Source organism: Accipiter gentilis, chromosome Z (genome assembly GCF_929443795.1).
Source record: "Accipiter gentilis chromosome Z, bAccGen1.1, whole genome shotgun sequence".
Classification (NCBI taxonomy): Eukaryota; Metazoa; Chordata; class Aves; order Accipitriformes; family Accipitridae; genus Astur; species Astur gentilis.
The window spans coordinates 2,591,921-2,618,961 of NC_064919.1; the positions used below are offsets into that span (position 1 = coordinate 2,591,921).

General features: G+C 38.9%; 2 protein-coding genes across 2 annotated transcripts in view; one reads left to right on the forward strand and one right to left on the reverse strand.

Annotated features, from left to right (window-relative positions):
* The window catches only part of SLF1 (SMC5-SMC6 complex localization factor 1), a 41,693-nt gene extending 22,408 nt beyond the window's left edge, over nucleotides 1–19,285 (reverse strand). The window contains exons 1-8 of the mRNA XM_049795676.1: nucleotides 19,198–19,285; nucleotides 18,172–18,285; nucleotides 17,939–18,014; nucleotides 14,116–14,359; nucleotides 11,809–11,971; nucleotides 6,495–6,626; nucleotides 4,447–4,500; nucleotides 486–644 (exon numbers count right to left, since the gene is read on the reverse strand). Of these exons, the coding sequence (XP_049651633.1) occupies nucleotides 486–644; nucleotides 4,447–4,500; nucleotides 6,495–6,626; nucleotides 11,809–11,971; nucleotides 14,116–14,359; nucleotides 17,939–18,014; nucleotides 18,172–18,285 (942 nt within the window). The 5' untranslated portion in view covers nucleotides 19,198–19,285. The remainder of the gene's footprint in view (nucleotides 1–485; nucleotides 645–4,446; nucleotides 4,501–6,494; nucleotides 6,627–11,808; nucleotides 11,972–14,115; nucleotides 14,360–17,938; nucleotides 18,015–18,171; nucleotides 18,286–19,197) is intronic.
* The window catches only part of KIAA0825 (KIAA0825 ortholog), a 251,368-nt gene continuing 242,658 nt past the window's right edge, over nucleotides 18,332–27,041 (forward strand). Inside the window, exon 1 of the mRNA XM_049795675.1 lies at nucleotides 18,332–18,509. The gene's annotated coding sequence lies outside the window, so the exon portion shown is untranslated. The remainder of the gene's footprint in view (nucleotides 18,510–27,041) is intronic.

A 27,041-nucleotide genomic window follows, 5' to 3' on the forward strand; every position in this document is an offset into this window, starting at 1 on the left:
ACTAAGAGTTAATATATTTTCTTTATTCCTTACAATCCCAGTTGACTAAATTTAATCAATGAAGTAACATGCAAAATTCAGAGTTTACAAAAAAAGGCAAAGAAACAAGGAGAGCTTGCTCTACTGTGATATTCCAGCTGAATGCACCACTGCTTAGAACAAACCTTCTCAAATGAGCTCTCTATCTGTGCCCTACTAGGTTAAAAGAACAGTCACATATGTGCTGTTTTTAAAAGCAAGAAAATTCTGGGTTAATTCTTCCACAATATTTAGAGCACTACATTCATACAGATTGTAAATAAATACTAGTTTTAAAAAATCCTTCAGTATTGAATCCTTCCCTTTTTAAAATAAACACACTGATGAAGACAAAGCGAAGGGTGAATACATCACTAAAACCCACTAAATACAATGTCAGAAGCAGAGATCATAATACTTCCATTTCTTGCTTTAATATTTATAATACTTTAGTCTTCATTTCTCACCAATAGGACATATTCTAGCAGAGAATGAAGAAGTTGCATGGGAGGTTTACAGTATTTTTGACCAGCAGCAAGTTCTGTGATTACATCAGGAAATAAATACTCTTCCACTAATCCTTCAAGTATATGCCATCTGCCTATGGACAGGTCAGTATACTTAACCTAGGAAAGAGATATCTTTGTAAGTAAAAGAACAGCTTAATTAAAAAAAAAAAACCTTACAAGAATAGACAGGAAATCTTTAAGTAAAATGTTGGTAATATAGATAGTAGGTTTCAGAATGTGCTTCTCCTCTTAGCAGATCTGAATACATCTACACTTTTAAACAACAAATTTCTATTCACACACTCAATAACTGGTCTATAATTTATTCCAGAAAGGTACGCAAAGGCGTGTTAATATTTCCAAAAGTGCAGAGTACAGCCCACAGTATATGGCTGGAGCAGTAAGATAATTAGTACCACTGAACAGCTAAAAAAATTAGAGAAAAATGTAAAATCATGAAATACATCATTTACGAGTACACATTATAAAACCATAAACCATGTAACTGTTTTACCTCCCTAGTTCTCCTATTCCCATATAGCATGTCAGAGAAGCAGCTAATGCTACAGATAGCACAGGTATTGATCCCAGTGGATTTCAAACCTCTGAAGATCTTCTTAATGGCACAGGGCTTCCTTCTTATTCTTTGCCATTCATGACAGGAAAACACTTAACTTTGCAAGCTTTCAGAGGACCCAGAAGGATCTAATGGCTTTCATGAAATGCCGTACCTGCCCTGCAATTTCCCTGTTATTGCTTGTACTCCCAGCCTTCTAAACTTTATTTCCACAGATTAATGATATGAAAGAGGAGCTATTGAAGATCTCAGCTACATTGCTATTTACATCTTTCCTCTAGTCCAGGTTCAAGCCAAAGCTAAGACGCATAGACCAGTTGCAACTATATTGCTAATTGAAGTATAGCTTCCCTCTGCCTGACTACTTCTGCTTTGAAATCCAGCTATTTTGTTTGATCACACAGCCTGAGGCTCTGGTAAATTCAAAGAGACTGGGATAGGGAGTCACAAATGAGAGCAGCAGAGTCAGGAAGATCACTGACTGGACTGCTAGGAATTAAACAGTTACATAAATTTATTGTTGCTGTAGTCCCTGACAACTTGTAGACTTCGTGATCTCTGCCAAAAAACTTGGCTCCTAATGTACATTAGCTAAAGCTACTCAAGATATCCTACCAATTGTTTTAAAATTAGTTTAAAATTTAACACAGACTTTGAGTTCAATTGTGTTTTTGAGGTCTATGGACTACACTGCTATTGGCAAGATAGTTTCCAAAGATGTTTCAGTAATAAAAGAAAAGCATTAGGTGCTCAGGTCAAACCTGAAAAAACTCTGAAAGAAATTATAATCGTAATTAAATCACAGCTAAAGTCTCAGTCAATGAGCTCCACCTTAGCATTAGATATTTAGTTTCTCTGCAAATGTTTCATTTCTCAGATTCCTAATGTATTCCGTTGTTACATTAACAATAAAGCAAGCTGCTCATCTAGACAATTTTCTTTTAATCAAGTCTTTGTGCATCTGGCATTTGCAACTCACATTTATTTCAATTTTCTCATTCATATATGCACTATTAAAATCTTCACATTATTTCTTTTGGAAATAATGGTTGCATTCATACTTTTGTAATGTTAATTATATGCAAACAGCACATCTAAAGAGCAATCATAAACTGTTTAATGGCAGTCAAAGAACAACTTCTCTGTTGCCTGGATTTAAGATGTGTGAAGATGACTCAGTATATTGTGCATGTACAAGCATGTTTCTACTGGTGATCATACCAGCATCCGTCTTTTTATATTGTGATTGAAACTTGTATCTCTTGAAAATTCTGGTACTAGAAGAAACAGGAACATTGATGCATTATTCGGAAAGTACGCTGAAACAAAGCTGTTTTGGGAGAGGATAAGGCCTTTTGCATTACATTCAAGATAAGGAGAAACTGGAGAACCAGTTTTCAGCTTATTTGTAAGGGGTAAGGAAGGATGATAGAAAAATGAGGTGATGAACTTTTTTCAATATCAGGAGACACCTACTGTAGGGCCTTAATATCAGTAAACTGTACAAAACTGCATTGGCTCGCATGCTGATGAAGAACTAGCAGTCTCTTATGACGAACTGCTGGTACAACCATTAAAACTTTGAGCAGAAACAAATGAAAATTGAAGGTCCACAGACAGTAAGTTCTGTTTATATAGCATAATGTGGAAGAGAAGCTGACAAAAGAGAAATAAATATTTTAGGGAAGATGCCAGATAGTTGAGTTAAGCCTTCCTAGGAGATGCAAAGAGAGATGACTGAATATAGTATGTAGTTCTAATCTGTTAATTTAGTTTCTAGGTTTTCTTTTACTTCACTAGTATTATTGGAAATGTTTATTTGACGTGTTTTTAAAAACCATAAATATACTGCCTATAAAAGTCCCATATCAGATGCAAATGCTAGCAATGGTTATTTCACAAAGCAACAAAAGACAGCGGCAAGGCATGCATAAGGAAAGTATTAGAATTAGGCTTAACATTTCCTAACAAAAAATTGTATTAAGAGTACAGAATAACAATTTCAGCTTACAAGTGTTAAGAAAGCTAAAGTTTTTTTTTTCAAACAAATTCAATAAACTAAACATCAACATTAAATTTCAATGCAAATCTCTTCGCTAACAAAAATGCACACAGCATTTTGCCCATTAATGGTAGTGTTGGATGATGACAAAGGCATTTTAGTGCTCATGTTTTAAATATATTTTTCTCCTCCTTTCCTTATTCTAGAAAGAAATCAGATAAAAAGAAATTTCTGTGACGCCTGAGAGCTCTTTTTGTCAGACTGGAACCTCATTTATATATCAAGTAACTATTTATGTAGTAAGGCTCATGGAGATACCAAATCTTCACCTACCAAGAAATACAGGAAGCTAATAGATCATAGAATTATAGAATGGTTTGGGTTGGAAGGGACCTTAAAGATCATCTAGTTCCAGCCCCCCTGCCATGGGTAGGGACACCTTCCACTAGACCAGTTTGCTCAAAGCCCCATCCAACCTGGCCTTGATATCTTCTAAGTGTTTCCCATTTTAACTTTTAAGTAACACAAATTACTATATAAAGTATAGTAACTTATAGCTACTATGTATAATGCTTTTTAAGTACTAAGAGGTAATGCTTCAACATTATTTAAAGATTTATTCTTAGTAGTATAGATAGAAAAGGGAAAATTTTGAAAGTATTTGTTTACTTAAGATGTAACAACGACTTAATAAAACCTGTTGCTGACCTGTACCTGATTTATGGCATATATTTGGCTTAATGGGAAGAAAAATGAGATATTAACTAAATAGTACAAAAAAAGAAATTAAGTCAAAGTCATTATGAAAACTGGACTGGAAAAGATAATGTATTCTACTTGCAATCTGTGCTTCAGTAGACTCTGAAACCTGCATGATGATGTTTAAGGCTTATGGTGTAAGAACAACTACTGTTTCCTCCTACGGTGAGACAACTTTTAGCTGAAGTCTGTACCTAGTAGCAGAAACAGGTAAGCACTACAAAAAGTTTCTGTTTATTGCTACTGCATAAATACAGTGCCTGAATAATTTAAGATGCTCTGAATCATGTTAGGGCATCTTTGCTTCTTTTCTTTTAACATTAACTGGTAAAGTTCTCTTAACCAGCAGGATTAAAGAGTTTCTTTGTAATAGAGGGGACAGTACTGAAAGTGTTGTAAGAACGAACAACATTCAACAATATTCCAACAATGCTCTATAACTCTCAATAATTTTATTAGTTTTGGATAAGAAATATTTGCAAATGTTTCTTCTATAACTAATTTCACTATGAAAGTATGTTTGCCTAACTTAGTAATAAAATTCCATATATGCAACATGCCCTCTCTGTGAGAATCCTTACCTCTGCATTGCATTTATTCAGCTGGTCTTTTTGAGCAAACCTGTGCTTAACAGCCTGTAAAACAGAATAAAGTCAACCTGCACAATGGATACCAATAAACATATTCAAAAGAATACTGTATAAACCCCCCCAAATGGCAACTTTGGTTAAACACTGTTCAAGCAAAACATTCAGCGTAGCAATCTATTTATATTTTTTAGCATTTGGATAGCAAAATTGTGAAACAGAGGATTAGTGACGTAAAAGGAAAATAATATGGGCAATTTTTCTCCCCATTTTTCCTATTATTGTCTGCTGCTTCTTTATGTGGTTGCTATGTAAGGACATTTTTACTAGATTTGGTCCACTTAACCACATCGAAAAATATTAAGTGTTTTCAGTTTTTCTATGGCAAAATGGAAACTTTGGATTCCTCTTGCAAGTTACCTATAATGTGAAGATATGGCAGTGAGTGCAAAAATGTATTACTATTATTGCTATCTTTAGTTATGACCTGGTGTTACCATCTTATTAATACATGTGTCATGGCTTCAGCTGGGATAGAGTTATTTTTCTTCCTAGTAGCTGGCATAGTGCTATGTTCTGGATTCAGCATGAGAATAAAGTTGGTAACACATGGATGTTTTCAGTTGTTGCTAAGTAGTGTTTCGACTAAGTCAAAGAATTTTCAGCTTCTCATGTGCAGCCAGAAAGAAGGCTGAAGGGGCACAAGGAGTTGGGAGGGCACACAGCCAGGGCAGCTGAGCCAAGCTGGCCAAAGGGGTATTCCATACCATGTGACATCATGCCCAGTATATAAACTGGGGGGAGTTGGTCTGGGGGGACTGCTGCTTGGGAACTAACTGGGCATTGGTTGGCAAGTGATGAGCAATTGCATTGTGCATCACTTGTTTAGTATATGCTAATTCTTCTATTATATTATCTTCCTTTTCTGTCCTTTCAAACCATCTTTATCTCTTAACACAAGTTTTCTTTTTTTTCTGATTCTCTCCCCCATCCCACTGGGTGGGGGGAGCGACCAAGCGGCTGCGTGGTGCTCAGTTAGTGGCTGGGGTTAAGCCACGACAACACGTTACGAAAATGGTCTTTTAGGAGAGATTGTCTTTAGGATTATGATTACTCCATCTGCACGTAATTACATAATAGTTTAAAGGAAAGACAATCTGCTAAGAAGTGCACTTGTGTGTAGTACACGTGAAAAGTCAGCAACACATTTATTTTTTAAGGGTCTGGAAGATATAGCAAATGTCACTGATAAAAGATGTAGCATTTGAAGGTATATAGATTTAAGTAGCACGAGCCTTCTATTTGTTAATCTTGTGTTTAACCACTGTGCATTGAGGACTTTAAAACTCTAAATCTTTTGCTACTAAGAACTTACATCAATATACATAGAGGACCTGATTTTGCATTTACAAAATCATACAGTGCTTCATGTAATCAAGCTCCTACAAAAATACTTACACACTATCATCTGCACCACTGTAACTTACAGAGATAATAGATCCTAACTCAAAGTAATTGTTTTTTAAAATTTTTTCAATTTACATTACTAATGTAGCACATTTATCAGGATTAGATATGTGACAACATTAAAACAAAGGAGTGCATTTAGCTCTATTTTTTACTTGTAATAAAAAACATTCATGTGAATCAACAAAATACTTGCTCTGAGATATGGTTAGTTTTAATGCTGTGTTAGTGTAATTCAGCTAGGTAACAGCAAAGTCACAGAAAGACTGTAATCCAAACACATTTTGTTCAACAATATTAGCTACTAATCTTATATATTACGCCAAGAATTCAAGTAGCCCACCATGTCTTCCACACACCCATGCCTACCAATTACCACTACTAAATTATATTTTAAGTAATGGTAGATGCAGTAAATATGTGATTATTAAACACTGTAGGTTAAAAAGCATTATTACGATTTCAAAATATGTTAAAATATCTACTTTACTAGCTCAGTGCTGTAATGAAAGATGAATTTAATAATATACAATTTACATTTTATGCTAAGAAAGCATTAACTGATTATTACTTACCGCAGCAAAATACATATGCTTTATAACAGCATTTTTCATTTCAGCAAGTTGTATGTTAGATATGTTTTGGTCTGTTTCTTGTGCAGCCAGGAAATGGTTCATTTGGATATCCTCAGTATTTTGTATTTCATTCTGTGCAGAGCAAAAAAATACTTTTTTTTAGTTTCAAAGCTAGTGCTCTAAACCAGCTTTTATGTGCCAAGCCTGTCTATATATTCTACTGCAAACCCTTGTGTGCATATGCATGCTTATGTAATTGTTCAAGGGTCTACATTACATGCCAGATAAACAGCTGGTGGTTTGGAAACAAACCACTGATCTTGTAGGAAGCTATAGCATAGGAATTATCAATGTAAGTTCCCCATAATTATTTTTCCTAACTGACTAACTCTGACACAATCCCTGTGGCTGAAACAAGAGCTGTGTTTCCATAATGGATTCTTTCTTTGGACTTTTCAAAAACTAAATCCAAAGCCCATACCTTTTCAATTAGTCAAAAATGTAGTCTTTTCAGTTCTTGCCTATAAGCCTGAACTAAACCAGTAATTTAAAATTTAAAAGTTCTTTTTTTTTTAGAAGAATTTATTCTCTAAGTCCACCTATTGTTTCCAGCTATTTCTTCAGCACAGGGAATGAAGAAGTATTTCTTAACCTGGTTTCCAACTCATTCTGAAAAGACTCTCAGAGAAGCCACAAGTTAATTTTTGTTAGTAAAAAATAACCACAAAAAATATTTAAAAGTTATTACAGGATATGAGAACAATACATTTCAGTAAGAGTTTCAATGTATGCTTTTCATCAAAGATACACGTAGATACAGGTGAATTGTTCCCCTTGGTCACAGTACTGATGGCCATTTTTTATTGGGAGGTGTGAAGGGCTTGGGGTAGCTTGCCTTCTAATTCAAAAACCTAAATCTGATGAATGAATCAAGAATGGGAAATGTGGGAAATAACAGTAGGCAAAAACCCAGAATAGTGCATGTAATGACAAGATGCAAGCCATGAACAGTTTATACATTTCAGTTTTCAAGATAAAGTTTCAAACACCACACATTTCACCCTGTTTTCAAATTTTCCCTTAAATGTATAATTCAAACCAAAAGTATTTGGCATATGCATAGCTGTATTTCTAAACAAATACTGAGCTTATTGCACATTACAGAAGAGAGTTTAGTATTTTTGGTAGCTTGAACAGAGCTCTAAATAGCTTTAGACAAGTCAGGGATAACTGAACTCTGATGCAATAACTAGTCTTTACTTCTTGTGGCACATTCTGCACATTATTTTCAACACACTTATAAAAATACTTACATTCAAACAATTTATAGTACCATCTGGGCAAAATTTTATGAATTCCAGCACGTATCCAACAAAGCATTTAAGGTCTCTGTTTAAGTATGAGACTAGCTCCCTAAAATCATGCATGAGTTTTAATATCTGGAACCAATAAATTTGACACCTTGTAGGATCAAATCATTAATGACAATCCCTCAGAGTATTTTAACACTAGAGTTATGAGGTTGAGATTATAAGAACAGATTCTGAAATATAAAGATGAAGCAAAGAATTGGTTTAAAAAAAATCACAGCAAGAATAGTCTGAACATCAGGCAGTTCCACTGGGAAAAGAATATAAAACTGTTTTGCTGAATTCAGCATCTGGACATATATGTGGGTGTTTAGAGGAAGAAGGGAGGTATTTATTTTTGCTAGAAATAGCAAATAACAGGACTACAAATTTACAAAGTTGGAATGTTCTAATGAATTATGTGCCAAGTACTTCTGGGAGGGAGAGAAAACAGCGTGTCCGTAACATTATTTGATAAAGCCTAATACATTTGGACAAGTGCTGCGATTTGATTGCCTATGTTTTATTCTTTTCCTTTTAAGAGACTAGGAGTCTTGGCAGTTTTCTGAGTTCTTTAGATGCATTTAAATAGAAAGCTAATGCTCTCTTGGCCTCTGAGGTGAGTTACTTTAATGAAATCTAAGAAAAAAAAGATACATGCAAGTTAATGGACTGGTTAAGATGGAAACCCGTTATCACACCTGGGAGGAATCCAGGGTGCATAGCAAGAAACACTTCATTCTCATAGTGATCAATAAAAGGTGAGGTAGCCATAAAAACTTGACACTCATTCCTCTATTAAATGTAAATGTCTATCTTAGCTGAAAGCTGTAATAGAGAACAGTTTCCCTGAACAAGTTTCATTAAGAGAGTAAGCACTAGACTGAGATCCCACCTTGATGTGTTTTATTCATGGTGTAAACATTAACACCTTTCAGGCCTCTTCTCACCCTTTTGTAACATCTTTACTGCTCATTAGAACAGGGAGAGCAAAGTATATGCTTTGATCTTGTGCTGGTTTTTGCTGGGATAGGGTTAATTTCCTTCCCAGTAGTTAGTATGAGGCTATGTTTTGGATTTGCGCTGGAAACAGCATTGTTAACACAGAGATGTGTTAGTTATTGCTGAGTAGTGCGTGCACAGAGCCAAGGCCTTTGCTGCTTCTCCCCCCACCCCACCAGGGAGCAGGCTGGGGGGGCACAAGGAGCCGGGAGGGGACCCAGCCAGGACAGCTGACCCCGACTCACCCAAGGGATATTCCAGACCATAGGACATCATGCTCAGCATAGAAAGCTGGGGAAGAAGAAGAAGGAAGGGGAGACATTCGGAGTGATGGTGTTTGTCTTCCCAAGTCACGGTTAGGCGTGATGGAGCCCTGCTGTCCTGGAGATGGCTGAACTCCTGCCTGCCCGTGGCAAGTGCTGAGTGAATTCCTTGTTTTGCTTTGCTTGGGTGTCCAACTTTTGTTTTCCCTACTAAACTGTCTTTATCTCAACCCATGAGTTTTCTCACTGTTACTACCCTTCCAATTCTCTCCCCCGTCCCACCACAGGGGAGTGAGTGAGCGGCTGTCTGGGGCTTACTTGCTAGCTGTGGTTAAACCACGACAGATCTGAAGAATCCAAAGGATTTTCAAATGAAGTAGATTGTTTCTCATAACAAAACACAGTTTTAGCTCCTACTTGCTTGCAAAGGTAGTATTTTCAATTAGCAGTTGACTAAAATTATGCCACAGTCTGAGGAGTTCGCAGACTAAAAGAAGCTCCTGAGGCTCTTGAGTAGTTCCCAGGTCAAAATCCTAAGAAGGTCTGAACAGTGCATCTGGTAAGCAAACCACTATAAATCATGAGGCATCCCTCCCTCTTTCAAGGGAAACGGTAAGAAAAAATGCTAGTTCTAGTGAATTCTGCATGTACAAGAAAATTCACTGAACAGTGGAATGTCCCCTCACAGTTCAGATGGAAAGCTGGAAGAGAAACAAACTGCTTTTCTTGCTCTGCCTTATCTTTTGTGTCACTGTAAATTTAACTCCTGATCCAATTTTGGAGCTGAATGGTAAAGCAAACACTGAACCATTTGATACTGGACTGCTGGATGCTTCATCTGGCTTAGCCATTCCAACAAAAAACTCCATCTCTCTGGAATGATGATTTTTAGTGTAGCTTCTCTCTTCAAATAAGGTCCATCCAGGTCCTCAAGTCTTAGTGGAACTGATGATGTACTTTCTCATGTTCTAGTTTAGTTAACAGAAGAAAGCTATTACAGGGAGTTTGGAGAATCCTCTTCTACTAACCAAGAAATACAGAGCTTGCCTTCTCAAGAATTTACCACTTTTGACTAGTAAAAGAGAAACAAGTTTTGTCATGAATGGCAACAGGTTTTCTAACATGGGAAGACACATCTAGTCTTTGCACATGTGAGCATCATGTGATTTAAGTTGTAAGGACTCATTAACTTTTCCGGAATGCCGACAATTACGTCCCTTTTGACTCCATGGATCAGAGTTCTGCAAATGGAGAAGCATTACAGTATATAAACTGTTGGTATATGAGACATTCTTAACAAGTCCTCTTGGCATGCTAATCTATTCTCATAGAGTTGCTGGTTGCTTATAGAAACCTTTTGTTTAATTTTGTCTACAAGTATGGAATGATCTTTCTACAGTAATGGAGAGTTAAAGGTATGCTCAGATAGCAGTTCATACACCTATTTTAGGAAATTACAATTCTTGCATCGTCAAGCTCAGTGCCTTGATTGAAAAGGGAATAGAGGTGACCAGCTTACATTAGATGCCTAGCACAGAAATAGTCTAGGTGAATTTTCCCTGCCTAGTATACTGTTCCCTTACAAAACTCACATTGCAACCACCCGTTCTTCCCAGCCATGAAGGATGGCTAGCAAACTGGATTTGGAGTTAAGAATCTGAATTCTAACAAAATAATCTACAGACTTTTACCACAGTCTACCTATAGGGTTATGAAAAAAAAAAAAAAGATAGAATAATGCAGTTAATTTCTTTAGTCAACTGACTTCACGTTACACCGATCTTGAAGCATGGAGGTAACACTGTAATACTGCCAAACCCAGTAAAATATATATATATATTCCCATAAGCAGGTAGACAGATAGATGTGATACCTACACACATTTGAAATCCTTATCAAAATGAAGATAATATAAATGAAAAATAATTAATTTTTTCTTGGTATTTTGTGAATAACTGTTCACAAAGCTGCTCCAACTACGCAGGAGCTTCCTCCTGCAGTCTAATTTTTCCAGTAATAGTAGCACAAAGCAGGAGCCAAGGAAGAACATGAAAAGGAAAAAGAAATAATGTATGCTCCCTTGGTGTTGTTTCTTCTGATCTGGAACAAAACATTGCTTTTGGAAAGACAATTTTCCTATTACAGAATCACGGAATGGCTGAAGTTGGAAGGGATGTCTGGAGATCATCACCAAATCCCCAGCCCAAGAAGGGCCATCTAGAGCCAGTTGCTCAGGACCATGCCTGGAAAGCTTTTGAATATTGCCAAGGATGGAGACTCTACAGCTTCTTTGGGCAACCTGTTCCAGTGCCCCATCGCTCTCACAGTAAAAAAAAAAAAAGAAAAAAAAAAGAAAAAGAAAACTGTTTCTTGACTTTCAGACAGAACCTCCTGTGCTTCAGTTCATGCCCACTGCCTCTTGTCCTGTCACAGGGCACCACTAACAACAGCCTGGCTCTGCCTTCTTTGCACCCTCCCTTCAGGTATTTATATACACTTATGAGCCTTCTCTTCTCTTGGATAAACAGTCCTAGAATGAGAAAGTTGTGTTACCTTTAATCAAATTACAAAACATTCAGGCTGATCATATTGCTCTCTATTATTAATGTCACATTATTTACAGTAATAAGTAAACCTGACATAAATAGCTAACAATGACAATGAAAAACTAATTTTAGATATGTTTTTTAATTTACTTACCTCAAAAAGGTAATCTCCTATATATTGGAAAGGGTAGTACGGAGCTTCAGAGAGACATTTTTTGTTTTGCATAGGAAAAATTTTATCATTGGTGAATATGTGAGTTATATTGCACTCTTCGTTTTGAGATGAACATACGGTTGCCTTTCCAGCTTGAAGAACTCTAAATAAACGTATTTGGAAAGATGTATTTACTGCATTATATTAATACTGCCTAAAGCTACATTATAATTCACAAACTACAAGCATGCAAGTGCAAGAGAATAAGGGTTCTAGATGTAAGGTACTGCCGAACATCATTAGGAGGATAAAGGGCTCTTAATAGCCTTCAGAAAAGCAAAGAACACACTTAACACAACATGCTTCTCTTCACAATTTAACACTATTAATTAAAATCAATGTACACCTCCTACATATCTGATAGAAAGCTTTACCTGTGCATTTTTTCAAAGATCAAATTTGGTGACAGCAGCTGTAATTTATTGCATTTTACCCCCCCCCCCCCCCCAATGATGATGGTCTTTCAATTAAGTTTTGCAGTAAATTAAGTGGTTTACCAAAAATGGAACACTGCTTTTCTGAACTGTAACATGGTATTTTCATAATGCAAATACACTTTTTTTACTTCATTTTGGAGTTAGTTACAGCATTTGGTGCTGTCCAATGTCATACACAGAAAACAGATTTCTCTCTGGGACACCATTACATGTAAGAATTTCCCCAGGAGCAACCTCCAGAGTTGTACTGCTGCATCTTTTAGAAGAGATGCCAGACAAAAAGATGGTGGAAGAAATAACGTCTTCTGACATGCTGGATATATGTTTTACTTTTCATAATCCAGTTACGCAAAAAGAAAATGGTGCTGGTCTCATACACTTACCCATCCAACTAAAGGCAGGAAAAGTACAGAAGGGGGAAAAAAGGCACAGCATCGTAAATATTAGAGAAAAATCAATCTTTCCCCAAAGCAATAGTGGCCTTTATGACTGAAAAAAGTACTTGCTGGAGACAAAAAAATATCTACCTTTCACACTGTTTTCTGACTGAGTAAAAGGGTACCCATATTGGTGTAAGGAAAACCATCAGGAAAAAGAGATTCCTTCCACAAAACTGCCTGTTCACCTGTCTTGCTGATGTAGCTCCTGTTAAAGGTTATTTCCACTGCAAACAGAGAGCTGTGCAAGACAGCATTTCAATAGTGTTATCATGAAGATCTGCATAAGCAGTTTTTACAGAAAAAGAAACAGCATTTTTCACAAGCATAGCAGGATAAGTGCATCTTTCTACAAGACAGCACATAGTAACCTCTTCTGCTCAGCCAAAAAAATAGCTTATTTAGAATACCTTCAGCTGGCAAAATCAGAAGATAGTAACTTCAGCTACACCTCACTTCATGAACTGCAGGAAAGCATTCTGCAATGCAGCATGCAATCCTGTACCATCATCAACCAGACAAACTGCACTTCCCTTCTTGCCCAGGCATCTATGGCATGCCCAGACCTGAGTACTCCTAACTAACTGGTATTTCAACAGAGGAGGAGAGCAGGACAGTATCTGCTCCTGCAGTGAATGTAAAGCTCTAAAACAGTGTCAGGGGATGCTTGCTTTTCCTGCACCAGAAGCAAATATTACTTAACACGCTCTGTTTGTGATTCACTGTAGTATTTAAACCACAGAATCAAAATATGTAGGAAGAATATGGAGGGAAAAAAAAAGTAGTCCCAGAATTCTTGCACTTCAGTTGCTTTCCTTTTCTCTGCTTTTCCTTTATACTTTTGTCCTTTCCCTTCTGAACTATCTGTGTTTACACCATATCAGAAATGTCTCTTACAGTACAAATTAGGTCTTCAGAACTACAAGAAGCTGTTGCATAGATGCAACACAAAAAACAATCAGGTCAGTCACAGCGTGGTCGACCACGCAAGCGAAATAATGTATCTTGTTTCAGCTACTATTTGCATTTAACATCCACACAAAATAAATGATTACTCATAAAAAATGTAAGCCTATGCATCTTGCCTCATAAAGTAAGTTCCTGTAAGCAGTTTACTGAAGATGCAAGCATATGTGGATGCGTGTTATTTTTGACACTATACTAAAAGAAAGCAAGAAAAGCAGTGATGTAAAGATTTAAAGTAATTTCATTATAAAAAGTATGGAAGTATGTTAATGAAAACCGTTCAGAATTTGAAGAGCTGGAGGTTGTTATGGACCAAATTAACTGGGATGGAAGAACAAAAATGTGTTCAACCATACAATTAAATGTTCCACCGTTCATTATTTAAGCTTTAAGACACATCCTCCTACCTTCTAATAGACGCCATTCTTTTATCACCTTCCGTAACAGGGAGGACAACTTTCCATCTGTGGAAGGCCCCTGGAGCACCAGAGGATGTCAGCTCTTCACGCCATCTTTTAGGTGCAGATTGCATTTGAGGTGAATAATGGGTGTCTTTTTCAATTTCATATCCCCATTCGTACGTTGTTTCATCAAGCCATCTGCCACTTTCGGCACTATTAATTATGTACTCCTTAGTTAGTATCCACTTTCCTAAAAAGCAAATGAACTGTCAACCACAAAAGATTTTTTGTGCAGACAAATGGCAATCAACTGAAGATCTAATATAAAATTAACTTCAACCTTTCTTGTGCAAATAAAAGCTGGAATTTTAAGTACCATTTTAAAAACTTCTTCCTACTACAAGAGATCTCCTCTTCACACTTTAGAATCAGAAATCTCACAATACCACTGAAAATTATCATTTTGTTTTCTTTTAACGATGAAGTACCTTTTTAACCCTTCCTAGATAAAATACTTGTCTATGTCCTCAAAAATCTGCAAATGGAACTTTTCAGCTTCCCAGATTTTGTTCTTATGACTTTGACAGAACCATGCTTAACCCTTTATTTTTAATATAATCTGACACTTTTACAAATGTACTAAAACATAGTGAAATGAAGAAATATTTTACCACCAGTGATTAAAAAGAGGAACGAAGGGCTTAGCATGTAAGCTGTTTCTTTTATATATTCTTAATATTACTTTCACTGCAACTGTAGTGAATACCAATATTAGGCGGATACGGTTTTAGACTTTTGTCTTTCCCCTTTCTTCTTTTCATATCCTTTTCTCTCATCCCTTGGCTCCACCTCCTCCACCTTTCCTCTTTCATCTTCTGTATGTATGCTTTTGATACTGTATGTAATGATCTTCCCCTTTTTCTCTGTCTCTCTCTTCTTACAGGTTCAGGTCAAGAGCCATGGTTAGTACCCTGCTCCTGTATTGAAACACTACCTACAGAAGATACTGTAAGAGAGATTGACTTGAATTGTGTGAACCTAATTGGCTTCACAGAACAGCAGGGTTGACTGGCAAAATGTCTCAGTGCAGGAGCACAGATGGTACTTCTACATAACCTAGGAAAGGTACCAGTAGACTTACGAGTGGAAAAGCTGTGCTGTGCACAACCTGAAATGAAAGTGTTTTTAACATACAAAGTTTCCAACTCAAAAGTTCTATAAGCTAGAAGTCCATGAAGGTTGGCGTCCTTGTTAGTATTTCTGTTCACCTCTAGGGAGTTCTAGATGAGTTTAAACATGATCTTTTACACTTACTTGGGAAAAACTGCAGTAGGAGTGAACACACTCTCTACCACCAAGGGCAACAGCAATGATTATGCAAAAATAGCACCTTGTCCTGCTTTTGGCTGGGGTAGAGTTTTCTTCTTAGTAGCCAGTATAGTGTGTTTTGGATTTAGTGTGAGAATGTTTATAGCACACTGATGTTTTAGTTATTGCTAAGTAGCACTTATTCCAAGTTAAGCATTTCTCAGTCTCCCATGCTCTGCCAGCAAGCAGGTGCACAAATGAGAAGCTGGGCAGAAGCATGGCCAGGACAGCTGACCCAAAGTAGTCAAAGGAATATTCCATACCATAGAATGGCATGCTCAGTATATAAACTGGGGTGAGTTGGCCAGGGTGGGGGTGGATCACTGCTTGGGCATCGGTCAGTGGGTGCTGAGCAATTGCATTGTGCCTCACTTGTCTTTTCTTGTTTGGGTTTTTTTCCTTTGTTATTTTATTATATTCATTACAATTATTATATTTTTATTATTGTTAGTATTACATTTTATTTTACTTTAGTTAGTAAACCGTTCTTACCTAATCCCATGAGTTTTCCTTTTTTTTTTTCTTTCTGATTCTCCTCCCCATGCCGTGGCAGGGGAGGGTAGTCAGCAAGCTGCTGTGTGGTGCCTAGCTGCTGGCTGGGCTTAAAACCATGACACACCTCTTCCATGATAAAAAGTACTAGATAGTATCGGGGAAGACTTGCAAGTATAGAAACATGACAGAGTTTTGCATTGCCATGTGGACACTATATATACTGTTTCCACACAGTTGAAGAAAACCTCTCCAGATGATTTAAACACCGAAAAATAAGAAAACATTAACTCGGAGGTTTACCATAGTTAAAGTGAAGTGCTATGCAACAAATCTATCTGCATTTTAACATTGTTTCACTCACGGAAGCTTTTGGTGTATACCCTTTTTGATTAGAGTGTGATCAGAACTTTACATTAGTACAAGGAGACACGTTTGTGTGTATATATATATACACATACACACACACATACTCTCCCCCACCCCACATTATTAGCAGCAACAGATGACTGAAAATGCCTACTAATATGTTATCTAAGTACAACTATGAAATCAAGACATTTACATGTATCTTTAAACCCAAATCCACATTTAGTTATTTCTGTCTGTTATGTCTTAGATTTAAGATTATCCATCCTAAAAATAGCTTTAACACTTTGGTAGAATATGGTATAGAGAAAATAAAGATCACGTTTAATCAGTTAATAGATCAATATTGTGAAATCCTATAACCCCACAAGATTCTCTAAGCTCATCATAAAATCCTTCCAGGTAATCTGCTATAAAGAAATCTCAAAATACAGAATTCTCATTCTAAAAGCATTTTAGTTGCTTATGTATGTGATTTCAGCATCAGGCCTTACTGTTGTGGTTTAACCCCAGCCAGCAACTAAGCAACACGCAGCCGCTCGCTCACTCCCCCCCACCCAGTGGGATAGGGGAAAGAAACAGAAGTAAAAAGGTAAAACTCGTGGGTTGAAATAAGAGCAGCTTAATAGAACAGAAAGGAAGAAACTAATAATGATAATAATAACAATAATAAAATTACAATAATAATGATAATAAAAGGATTGGAATATAAAAAGCAAGGGATGCACTCACCAACCGATGCCCAGTCAGTTCCCAAGTGGCAATCTGCACCCCCCAGGCCAACTCCCCCCAGTTTATGTACTGGGCATGACATCACACGGTATGGAATACCCCTTTGGCCAGCTTGGCTCAGCTGTCCTGGCTGTGTGCCCTCCCAACTTCTTGTGCCCCTCCAGCCTTCTTGCTGGCTGGGCATGAGAAGCTGAAAAATCTTTGACTTAGTGTAAACACTACTTAGCAACAACTGAAAACATCAGTGTGTTACCAACTTTATTCTCATGCTGAATCCAAAATGTACCACTATACCAGCTACTAGAAAGAAAATTAACTCTATCCCAGCTGAAACCAGGACACTTAGGTAAAAAAAAAGCAAGAGGGAAGACTAGAGGCTTGTCTCAGAATGGCAAAAGCCTGGAATTTTCTCTTGCAGCATAAACAGGAACTTACAGGCAGTGACCTTTACCAGTGAATGTTGTGTGTGAATTTTGTGTCAAAAATCCATGCTGACTGCAGGTGTCCATACTCTCTTTCTGCCCCCTTTTCTAGTGGTCCATTTTTTACAGGTCCATAAGCACCCACATCATTTGGGTGTGACTTTGTGATCTAACTTATACATAATAAAGCTTTCTATCTGGGAACAGATGCAGATAAAATAAAGATGGCAGGAATATAATTTAGGAAAATATCCAAACCAAAAAGAAGTAAATTAGAACTTCAGCATAATACTATGTTAAAAATCTAGGTTAATGAAACAAGAAGAACAAAGGTTCATAAGACAGTTCATTCACGAAATAAAAATAGCTACCTAGAAGCCTTTTAAGGGTCCTTTCCAGTCCTATGTTATGGTCCTATGACATTTTACAGCAAATCTTTTACTCACCTGCAGCACAGGCGGCTGAGAACTTTTCACTCCTGCACAGCTTTTTTGCTATAAGATGTGTACAGTTTCTGTATTTCTAACAAAACAAGAACAACACAACACACTTTATCACCGGAAACGGTTTAACTTTCTTGCCTATTTATACACAACTGTAAACTACTGCGCAGACCGTTCCTTTAAGGCTCGCGTTTTTCCTTTCTGCCCTAACGATCAGGTGCTTTAGTGAACAATACCTTACTATCTAAAAAAACACAGTCCAGTTTGAACAGCCATTTGAGTACTGCCTTCTTCTCTTCTTTCTTAAATCCAGTTAACTGGATTACCCGTTTCTGGCCGCTGCTTGCCATCTGTTGAAAGAAAAACCAAAGGAAAAGGAAACATGAACACAGAAAACACACACCGCGAAGCGCTGCTTGCGTGAGATCTTACTAGCGCTTCCTACTTGTTTTCCGAGAAAAAAGGAGAAAAAAAAAAAACATGAAGGGGAAAACACACCGCGAGGAACCCACGCTACCCGCCTCTGAAGCCGCCACTGCCGCCACAGCTCGGACACCCGAAAGGCGGTAACGGGGTAGGCCAGAGACCCCCCCCCCCCCCCACCCCCCTACCCCCGAACTACGGCCTGCAACGGGCCGAGCCCCCCGCCCCCCCCTCCCCCCGAACCCCCCCGGGAGTGGGCACCGCACAACCCGCCCGCCCGCAGGCGGGAGGCTGCGCCGTCCCAGCCTCCGCCCCACTGCCAAGCGGGCACCGGCAGGTGCGGGGGGGGGGGGGGGGGGGGCTTCTCACCGCCTCCCGTGAGGGAAAGCCGCCCCCCCAACCCCTCTGGGCTGAGGGTCCCCACTCAGGAAAGTGCCACAGAGGTGCGGAGGTCTCACCGACGGTCCCGGGCAGGAGCTACCGGGAGCGAACGGGGAGCGGGGGGTGGGGGGCGGAGGGGGAGTCCGCCGGCCCTCACGTACACACGCCGGGGGGGGGGAAGGGGGTGGCGGTCGGTTTCTCTCGTGCCGGGCGCTGCTCCCCACGCTCGACCCCCGTGGCGTTCCCGCCTTCCCCCGCCCCGCCCCCGGATGTGGCGGCGCGGCCGTTCCGGGCCGTTGTCACTGACGCTCCGCGGTCGCCGGGGCTGTCGTCGCGGAGCGGCTGGGGGGGGAGGGGGGGGAAAGCCCAGCCCGGTAAGTGGCCCCAGTGGGGTTGCGTTCCCCCCCCCCAACCCCCTCCTTCCCTCCCTCCTTCCTTCCCTCCCTCCCCTTCCTTACCGTACGACCTGTGTCTCGGCGCCGAGTGGGACGGCTCAGGTCAGGTCAAATCAAGGCTGAGGCCGCTACCACGGAGCCCCGGCCCTCCCTGCGGCCCAACCTCCTCTCCTCCGCGGCGACGGGCGGCTTGCGGCGTAGCCGGGTGTTGCGCAGTTATGAAGCTGACCGAGGCGGAGGTGGGCGCCCGCCCCCGCGGCGGGAGGGCGGGGCCGCCGCCCATCTGAGGGGGCCCCGCTGGAGCGGCGGCGGCGGCGGCGGTGGTGGTGGCTGTGGCGGTGGCGGCGGCGGCCCGGCTTCGCGCCTCAGCGCTGGGCGGGAATGGGAGGTGTTCCCTCAGGCCGGGAGGCCCTGGGTCCTCCGGGCTGGGGTCCTGGGGAGGAGGAGGAGGAGGAGGAGGAGGAGGAGGAGGAGGGGGGGCAGGGAAGGCCGGAAGCGAGGTGGGAAAGGCGGCGGCGGCGCCTCAGGGTCTGTGGAAATGCCGGTTTCTGTTGCTCAGCAGAGTTAAAAGAGGGAAAGGCGGTCTGGTGGGGGTGCGTGGTGGGAGACGGAAGAGACCTCGCTGAGTAGAGGAAGCAGGTGGAGTTGGATGTGGACGCGGGTTGAAGCGTCTCCCCTCTGGAACGGGCTGGCTGTGAGAGTCAGGAAAGGGACCAGGGGTGTCTGACCCTCCGTACCTTTTTCTCTGTATCTCGGAGCAACTTTCAGATTCTCTTGTGCCACATGATGGCTGATCCTCGGGGAGGATGAGCCGGTACCGCTGCCGCCAGATGATCGAGCCACATATTTTGGTGAAGGGATGCCTGCCCTGCTGATTGGGTGCTGACTCTCCATTGTGGAAGTCAGTGTTTGATTTTTTTTAAATTACAGAGCAACATAAAAAGGTCAAAACAATATTCAGAATGTACCTCAAGCACTCAATTTAGAAATGGAGAAATGCCAAGACTATGACTGCTTGTGAAACTTTATTTTGGTCCCTTGTGTATTTGAGGGATGACTTTTGACTTGATTCCTGTGTCACATAATGCAATGAATGGATAGCACACAAGAAATCTCTTAGCGCTTCATAATGAATAAAATTAGCTTTGTAGAATGCTTTCTTTTTTGTTCTTTTTTTATGTGGTTGGAGAGTAGAAGGCACACATCCTGATTCAAGCCAAACAAGTTGATTGGATTGCCTCCTTAGAGAACTGAATGCTACTCTCCTCCTCCATAAAATTCTTTTGTGATAGTGGACAAATCACTCTGTACTCATTGAGGCAGCTGCTTCATTTTTAAGACCTGTGAACTGAGATACCTACAGCAAAACTTTAACAAGTGCTGAGTGTTTGTCGCTGCAGCTCAGATCAGTAGAAGCGATGCTTTGATGTCACCAGTGCTACAAAACATAGGTATTCCTGTGGAAGTAAAACCAAAACCACCTAGCTCCAGACATCTAAAATTTGGCAGCACGTTGGACACTTGGTTTTAAATCTCTCAGAGTTTACCAAATAGCAGAACGGAAAAATAGTTCTGCCAGGGCTCAGATGGGTCTTGTGTTGCTGTTTATAAAGTATTCTGGTACCCTTAATGCTTATGGAAGTTTTGTTCCTCTCTTCTGTTTCATTAACACTGCAGCTATATTTTTGTATGCAAGCATGGAGAAGTAACCATCAACAATCTCTATCAATAGTTTTTTGTATAAGTGGCACTTAAAAATCTTTAAACAGCTACTTGAATATTCAGACTTAAATGGCTGTATTTATTGCTTGCATTTCTTGATTGACAATGAAGGTTAGTGGCATTTTCTATTTTGTACCTGTTGAACCTTTATACCTTTACTATTGAGTTGTCAGCACCGTAAAGGTATTAATTTTAATTCTTGCAAACTTTTACTTCCTGGTAAACAGTTTTATTAACTACTAAACAACACAGTTTTATTAACTACTACTAGCTACTAACCATTACTTAACTGGTAACTAATACCAGTTTTATGCCACAGGGCTCCTAACAGGCTGGGGAAGCCTTCAGCCTACAGTACGATAAATTTCAGCACACAGTACTGTAAACTAGCTACTAGTAAAGAAGTTGTATACTTATGTGATGACCATTTGTTACCTTTGAGAATGAAATGTCTTCTAGTTTTTATTTGTTTTTTTCTTGTCCCGGGCACATAAAATATGTGAAATCAAAATAACTGAGACATCAAACATTTCATATTTATTTTCACTTCAAAATACATTGTTACTGAAGTGTAGCTTTAAGAAATTAAGAATGTGTTTTTACCTTCATTTCAGTGATGTCTGGTAAGTTTGGATTTCACTTACCCTCTCCGTCTATTATTTTTTCATAAAAAGCCTAAAATATGTTGTTCTTTTCCATCCATGTCGTGATCTCATTATAGTAGCTAAATATCTCTTAATTCATTATGTTTTTTCTTATTTACAAGAGTTAGTATTAGGTCCCATAGGTCTAGGGAGCAGTCTTTTTAACTGGCATATTTTTCAGTACCTTTAGGTTTCTTTGTTCTTTTAATGTGTTTGTCAAATATATGGTTCAGTTGCTCAGTATTATAAACTATATTTAAGCTGTTTGTCTCTGGATTTTAGATGAATATCCACTTTTACACTTTTTCTTCTACAGTACACATGACATCCTTTATAAAAATTCAGAAGTGATTTTCAGTGCTACACAAACAGTATTTCTCTCACAAAATTTCTAATTACATTTTAAGGGCTCTCAAGAATTGCTGTACAGCTCCCATGTTCTCAGTTCTTTAAGAAGCCAAGATCAGAGGAATAAGTATTCCTTTTACTCTTTCACAAGAAGAGCTTACAGTGTTTCAGGTGCCCATCTCTTTCAGATTTCTGTAACTGCATCTTTCTAATTTTATTTCCTAGAGAGACAGAAAAAAGAGAAATTTTGTTTCCATTCTGCTGTTACAGCTTTCTACCATATGCTTTTTGGTTCCTTTATGTTCTACACATAATTGTATTACAACCATGTCTTCTGCCTGAAATTTCACTTCTTAGGTTTTCCCATAGATGGCTATTTTACTTCACATAATATGTGCAGTTATCTTTCTCCAGGCCTCATTGGTTGGTATAGCCATGATCAATGTGATCACTGTTGAACCTTGTCCTTAAATCTCACAGTCTTTTTCTGCAAGCCTTCACCACTTTATCCTCAAATTTGCAATTTAGGGTTTGGGGTTATTTTTTGCATTTTTTGTCTCTCACTAGCCTTTTGACTTCCTATGCTAAAAATTTTATGTTATTTCTTGCAGTCATTGTGATAGTGATACAATCCATGCATAAACATCTCTTCTATTGTGAAATATGATCTGACAGGCTTTTTTATCTAGTAGAAGTTACTTTGCATTATGTGCTTAAAATATTTTCCATCATGCAAACAAGTTTATCAGTTGACTCATTAATGATGCTGTGAAAAGCTGAAATCAGGACTCAATAGCCAGAAGACTATGAAGCAGGTATCCTTTATTGCAGCGCTGGGCACACAGGGGATTTCTCTTCCTATTGTGTGTGCCTGGTCAGGTTAATTGCATAGTTTATATACAGGTTCTATATACATATTCATCAGGTTTCTGAGAAAAGTTTTACATATTCATTAGTTTTCCAGGAACTCATTATCATATGTAAATGTCCTTCACGCAGGTGTACTTGAGGTCTCTGGTGGTCTTCAGGAGTCCTCTGGTGGTCTTCAGTAGTCTTCCTCACTTGTCCGCTGCTTGACCCTTCTCGGATGATTCTGCACTGTGCGATCTTCTGCATGTTTTAATACATCTTATCCTAAAGAGTGCTCATTAGTGCTTCTATTATCTGAGCATACAGTTTGACGTAATCCATATGGGTACTTCTAAGCTAAGTTATCGGAGAGGGCTGAAGTCCTAATCTTATTCAGAAACTGCAAGGCCATCCAAAAGCAATTTCTCCTACATTTTGCAACATACAGAACTTTTATCTACCACCTGTTAGCAAATAATTGGGTAAAGAAATAGCAAGGCCATTGTATTCAGAAAGACATCTTTGCATCATTAACAATTACAATTACAATTGACAATGAAAAGATTATTCATTAGAGCTGTTTTCTTCTGTTGCCTCAATATAATGTGTGTATACCTGTTTAAGCGGTATCCTTCTACAAAACAAAAACCACAATGCCATAGGCACATTTTGGTCAAACGTTTAGTAGTCACAGCTTTGTAAAAAAGCCCCCAAAACTGAAGCTACACTGAAAAGTCAGTCTTAAAAGCTAGAACAGCATGAAGTGTCTCCACGCTGCCTTCATGTGGAGAAAAATCTAACTTTGTGCCCTCTTTTAAGTCCATGTTGTAAGTCTGTCTTCCATACAAAGCACTGACTCTGGCTTTGTCAAAATGGTGAAGGAATTTAAATTTTCTTCTATAGTGATAAGGGATTACAAGAATTAGAAATAATATAAACATAGTATAAATCCACAGCGGCTAGAATAGCTTCTTAATAATAATTGTTCTTCTCTAAACGTACCTGTAGTTTCTTTCATGAGCTGATGAATATAGCAATGGCAGAGCAAGCATTGTCAAAATTGTTGCTTTTCTTCAAGCCTTGCTGCTTATGTAAGCTCTCAGCTATCATAACTTTGTACTTACATTTGAAAACATCTTCTTTATGGTCTTTTCAGGAGGTATCATTTGTGTTTCTTTCGTGTAACCATTTTTCTTAACAAAGAACATTTCCTTTACTGATCATTGCAAGCTCAGCCTATCTTCCTATCTCCTTGCATTCATCTGCCCTTCTGCCAACTCACATTCCGTTAATGTATGTCAGTGAATCAGTGTTGAGGGACAGATGTAGAGAGCACAGAATGGTGTTCAGCAATTTGTTCAATAACTCTTCTGTAAACGGTGTCAAGCTATATACTTTATGTGTATTAGTTCACTCATTAATGAATTGGTGTACTGCACCTCATTAGTGCACTTTCAGTCACTCATGACTTGGAATAAGGTTTTGTTTGTATTTTTTTTTCTTTTAATATATAGGTAGTGGAATAATTTCATTTTGCATTTAATGCTTAACCTTTTCTACCACGTAAAGTTCAGGTTTCTTGTCCTTGCTGGACATAAGTTAGTTTCTGGCTGCTTGGACGTCCTTTCTTAATTATATTACTGTTCTCCTGCCCTGACCTAAATTCGCTATACCTGCCTAGAATACTTAATTGACCTAATTCCCCCACTGACCTTCTAACATTTTCACCTACATAGCAGATCCATTCTGATGTGGTCAGCCAATTTTCCTTTGTCAAAGTCCTTTCACCTTCTTTTTTTTTTTTTTTTTTTTTGAGGATCCACATAAGCTCATTCAAATTGTGTTTGTTGAATTTTTTAAAAATATATTTGGATGTGGATCCAAATGCTTTTTTTTTTTTCTTTTGTGTATTATTCTTCTCTAAGTAACTGCTGTCAGAACGTTGAAAGTGTGTAATGGTAGCAGAAATTATAATTTTTTTCTTAATAATTGTATGTTGTTAAATAGCACTGTATATACTCAGAATATTCCAGAATGGTTTCTTCTCTGCAATACCCCCCACCCCCACCCCCAGTTTTATTTATTATTAGACAACTACCAATAGCATGATTGATGCCCCACAATGCAGATAAATATGAACCCTGGCTCACAGACATTAGAAAATAAAGTTAACGTGTTGCATGTACACTTTTTACCTTCTCCGCTGTTCACTGTACTTGAGGTCAGTACAGAGGGTAGGCAAAAGGTGTAGATAATTGTGGATGGGAGGAGAAAAGAAAATTACTAAAAAGAAGTTAGGAGAAAGTATGGCATAAATTATAATACAGAAGATAAAGAAGGTACAACAAGAGCAAGCTGGTGTCAAAATACCCTACAGTATGTTACAGTTCTGTCTATGTATCTTACCATATGTAACTGGAAGATTATATAAAATTGTGACATACAGGTATCAGATGTAGATTTGATACTTAAGGTGAGGTTAACATAGTATCACAGCAGTTCCTTGTAACAAACTGTTTAGTTGTCCCTTAAGTTAAAGTGAAACCCCTGTCATCAGCAGCTCTTGCAGATAGATACTGTATTCTTATAACTTTCTTTGTCATCCATCCCTAAGAATTCCAGGTTGCCGCTGAAGGCAAGCTTACCCTGGGATAGCAGTGTCTCTTTAGTGTCTCGAAGCATTCAGTACTAAAATAATGTGTTAACTGGTGTGTTTTATCAGAAATCATTGTCTAGTAGACTCAAAAAGTAGACAGCATTTACCAAAGAATAAAGCCAAAATTAACTGTCAGAGTAATAGCAAAAACCAGATCATATTAATGTAGTTACCTATTGCCATGAGGAAGTGGGTTTCTCTTCAGATAGGCTTTGAGGGCTGTTTCAATGCAAAATAGCCAAATATCCATAATCTTTATTTTTTTCACTGAGTCTTGTGAAGAATTCATTTGGATGAACAAGAAGTTTTGCTTAATGACTGATTGTTTCCCATCACGCTGGTAGACTTGGGAGTTAAGAGAAGTGGAGTTTTGTTACTGTGAAGATTACTGTGTGATTCTACTTGGCTTTGGCATACCCAGATGTAAGACATGTGAGTCTTTCTCCCATCCAGAGATACTACTCTATGCTACAAAGGAAATGTTCCCTCAAGGAAAGAGACAGCAATGTCCTTTTGTGATCTGTAGTCCCAGGAGCTTTATGAGAATTGGTGAGGTCCTCCAAATAGCTTCCTGAAAATAATGTAAGGATTGCAGAAAAAGTGGGTAGACCTTTTGCAGAAGGGGTGCTTTGGCAGCCCCTTATGCACAGAAGAATAAAAGACTTCTTTGAAGCAATAGCATAGATTAGGCATCTCCCTCTTTTCTTCGACTTTCCCAATGAAGCAATGACATTTATTAGTGTAGAAGCTTTTTGCTGTCAGCGGTTTCTCCCATCTGGAGTGCCAGTATTGACAGAAGGGCTGTGTGGTTAGCAACATTATTGCTCATAAAGATCATCAGTAAGGGCTGAAGTAAGAGCAGGACTGAAATCCCTGACTGGGAACAGAGTATCTTTTCGGGAAGTATTGGGGAGTACAAAAGCTTCCTTTGGGAAGGCATTATGGGCTCTTCTGTGTAAGTGTAAACTCTCTAAGAATGCCAGCCCTGTTTCTCTCCTTTTCCTGCCTCCCCACTCTCAGCAGCATCCTCAAAGGCTTATTAGGCAGACCACAGTGGAATTTAGGTACCCAAAGTCCTACTTCCCTTTTGTTTAGAGGTAAACAGAAGCCCCCCTTCACAGAATCTAAGAAATTACTTTACAAGAAGAGTTGCTAGTACCAGCAGTCAATAGGATATGGATCTTCTCAGTAACAAGAATGTTGTAAGTGGAATGATTTTGAATTCAGTTCACTAAGGGATTCTGGAGACAGGTGGCCTTTGAGATGTGTCTCCTTGAGTGGAGATGCCACTGTACTCTTGCCCATCTGCAGCTAACTCTTCCCATGTTTTGGTGGTGGAAGGCTTAAACAAGTATGACTGTTCCACTCATGGGATTGTAAAGACAGTATGGTAGGGGAGGGAGCAAAACGAAAAAAGGGCAGGATGAGGATTAATGGGGAGACTAATTAGGAGAATTGCATGTGTAGCATATTGGACATACATGATGTAAATCTTATGAGGTAAATGGTAGATGCTGACTGAAATGTGGTAAATGAATCTGTCAGTTTTTAGGTTAAACATTTAGAGCTGCTTGCAGAAACTGATTTGCTGCAATCCGTGGAGGCATAAAATAGGCTTTGGTGAATTATATTCGGAGGTGTTTCCATATTTAAGTTACTCATATGCCAATTTTTTCTAAGCAAAACGT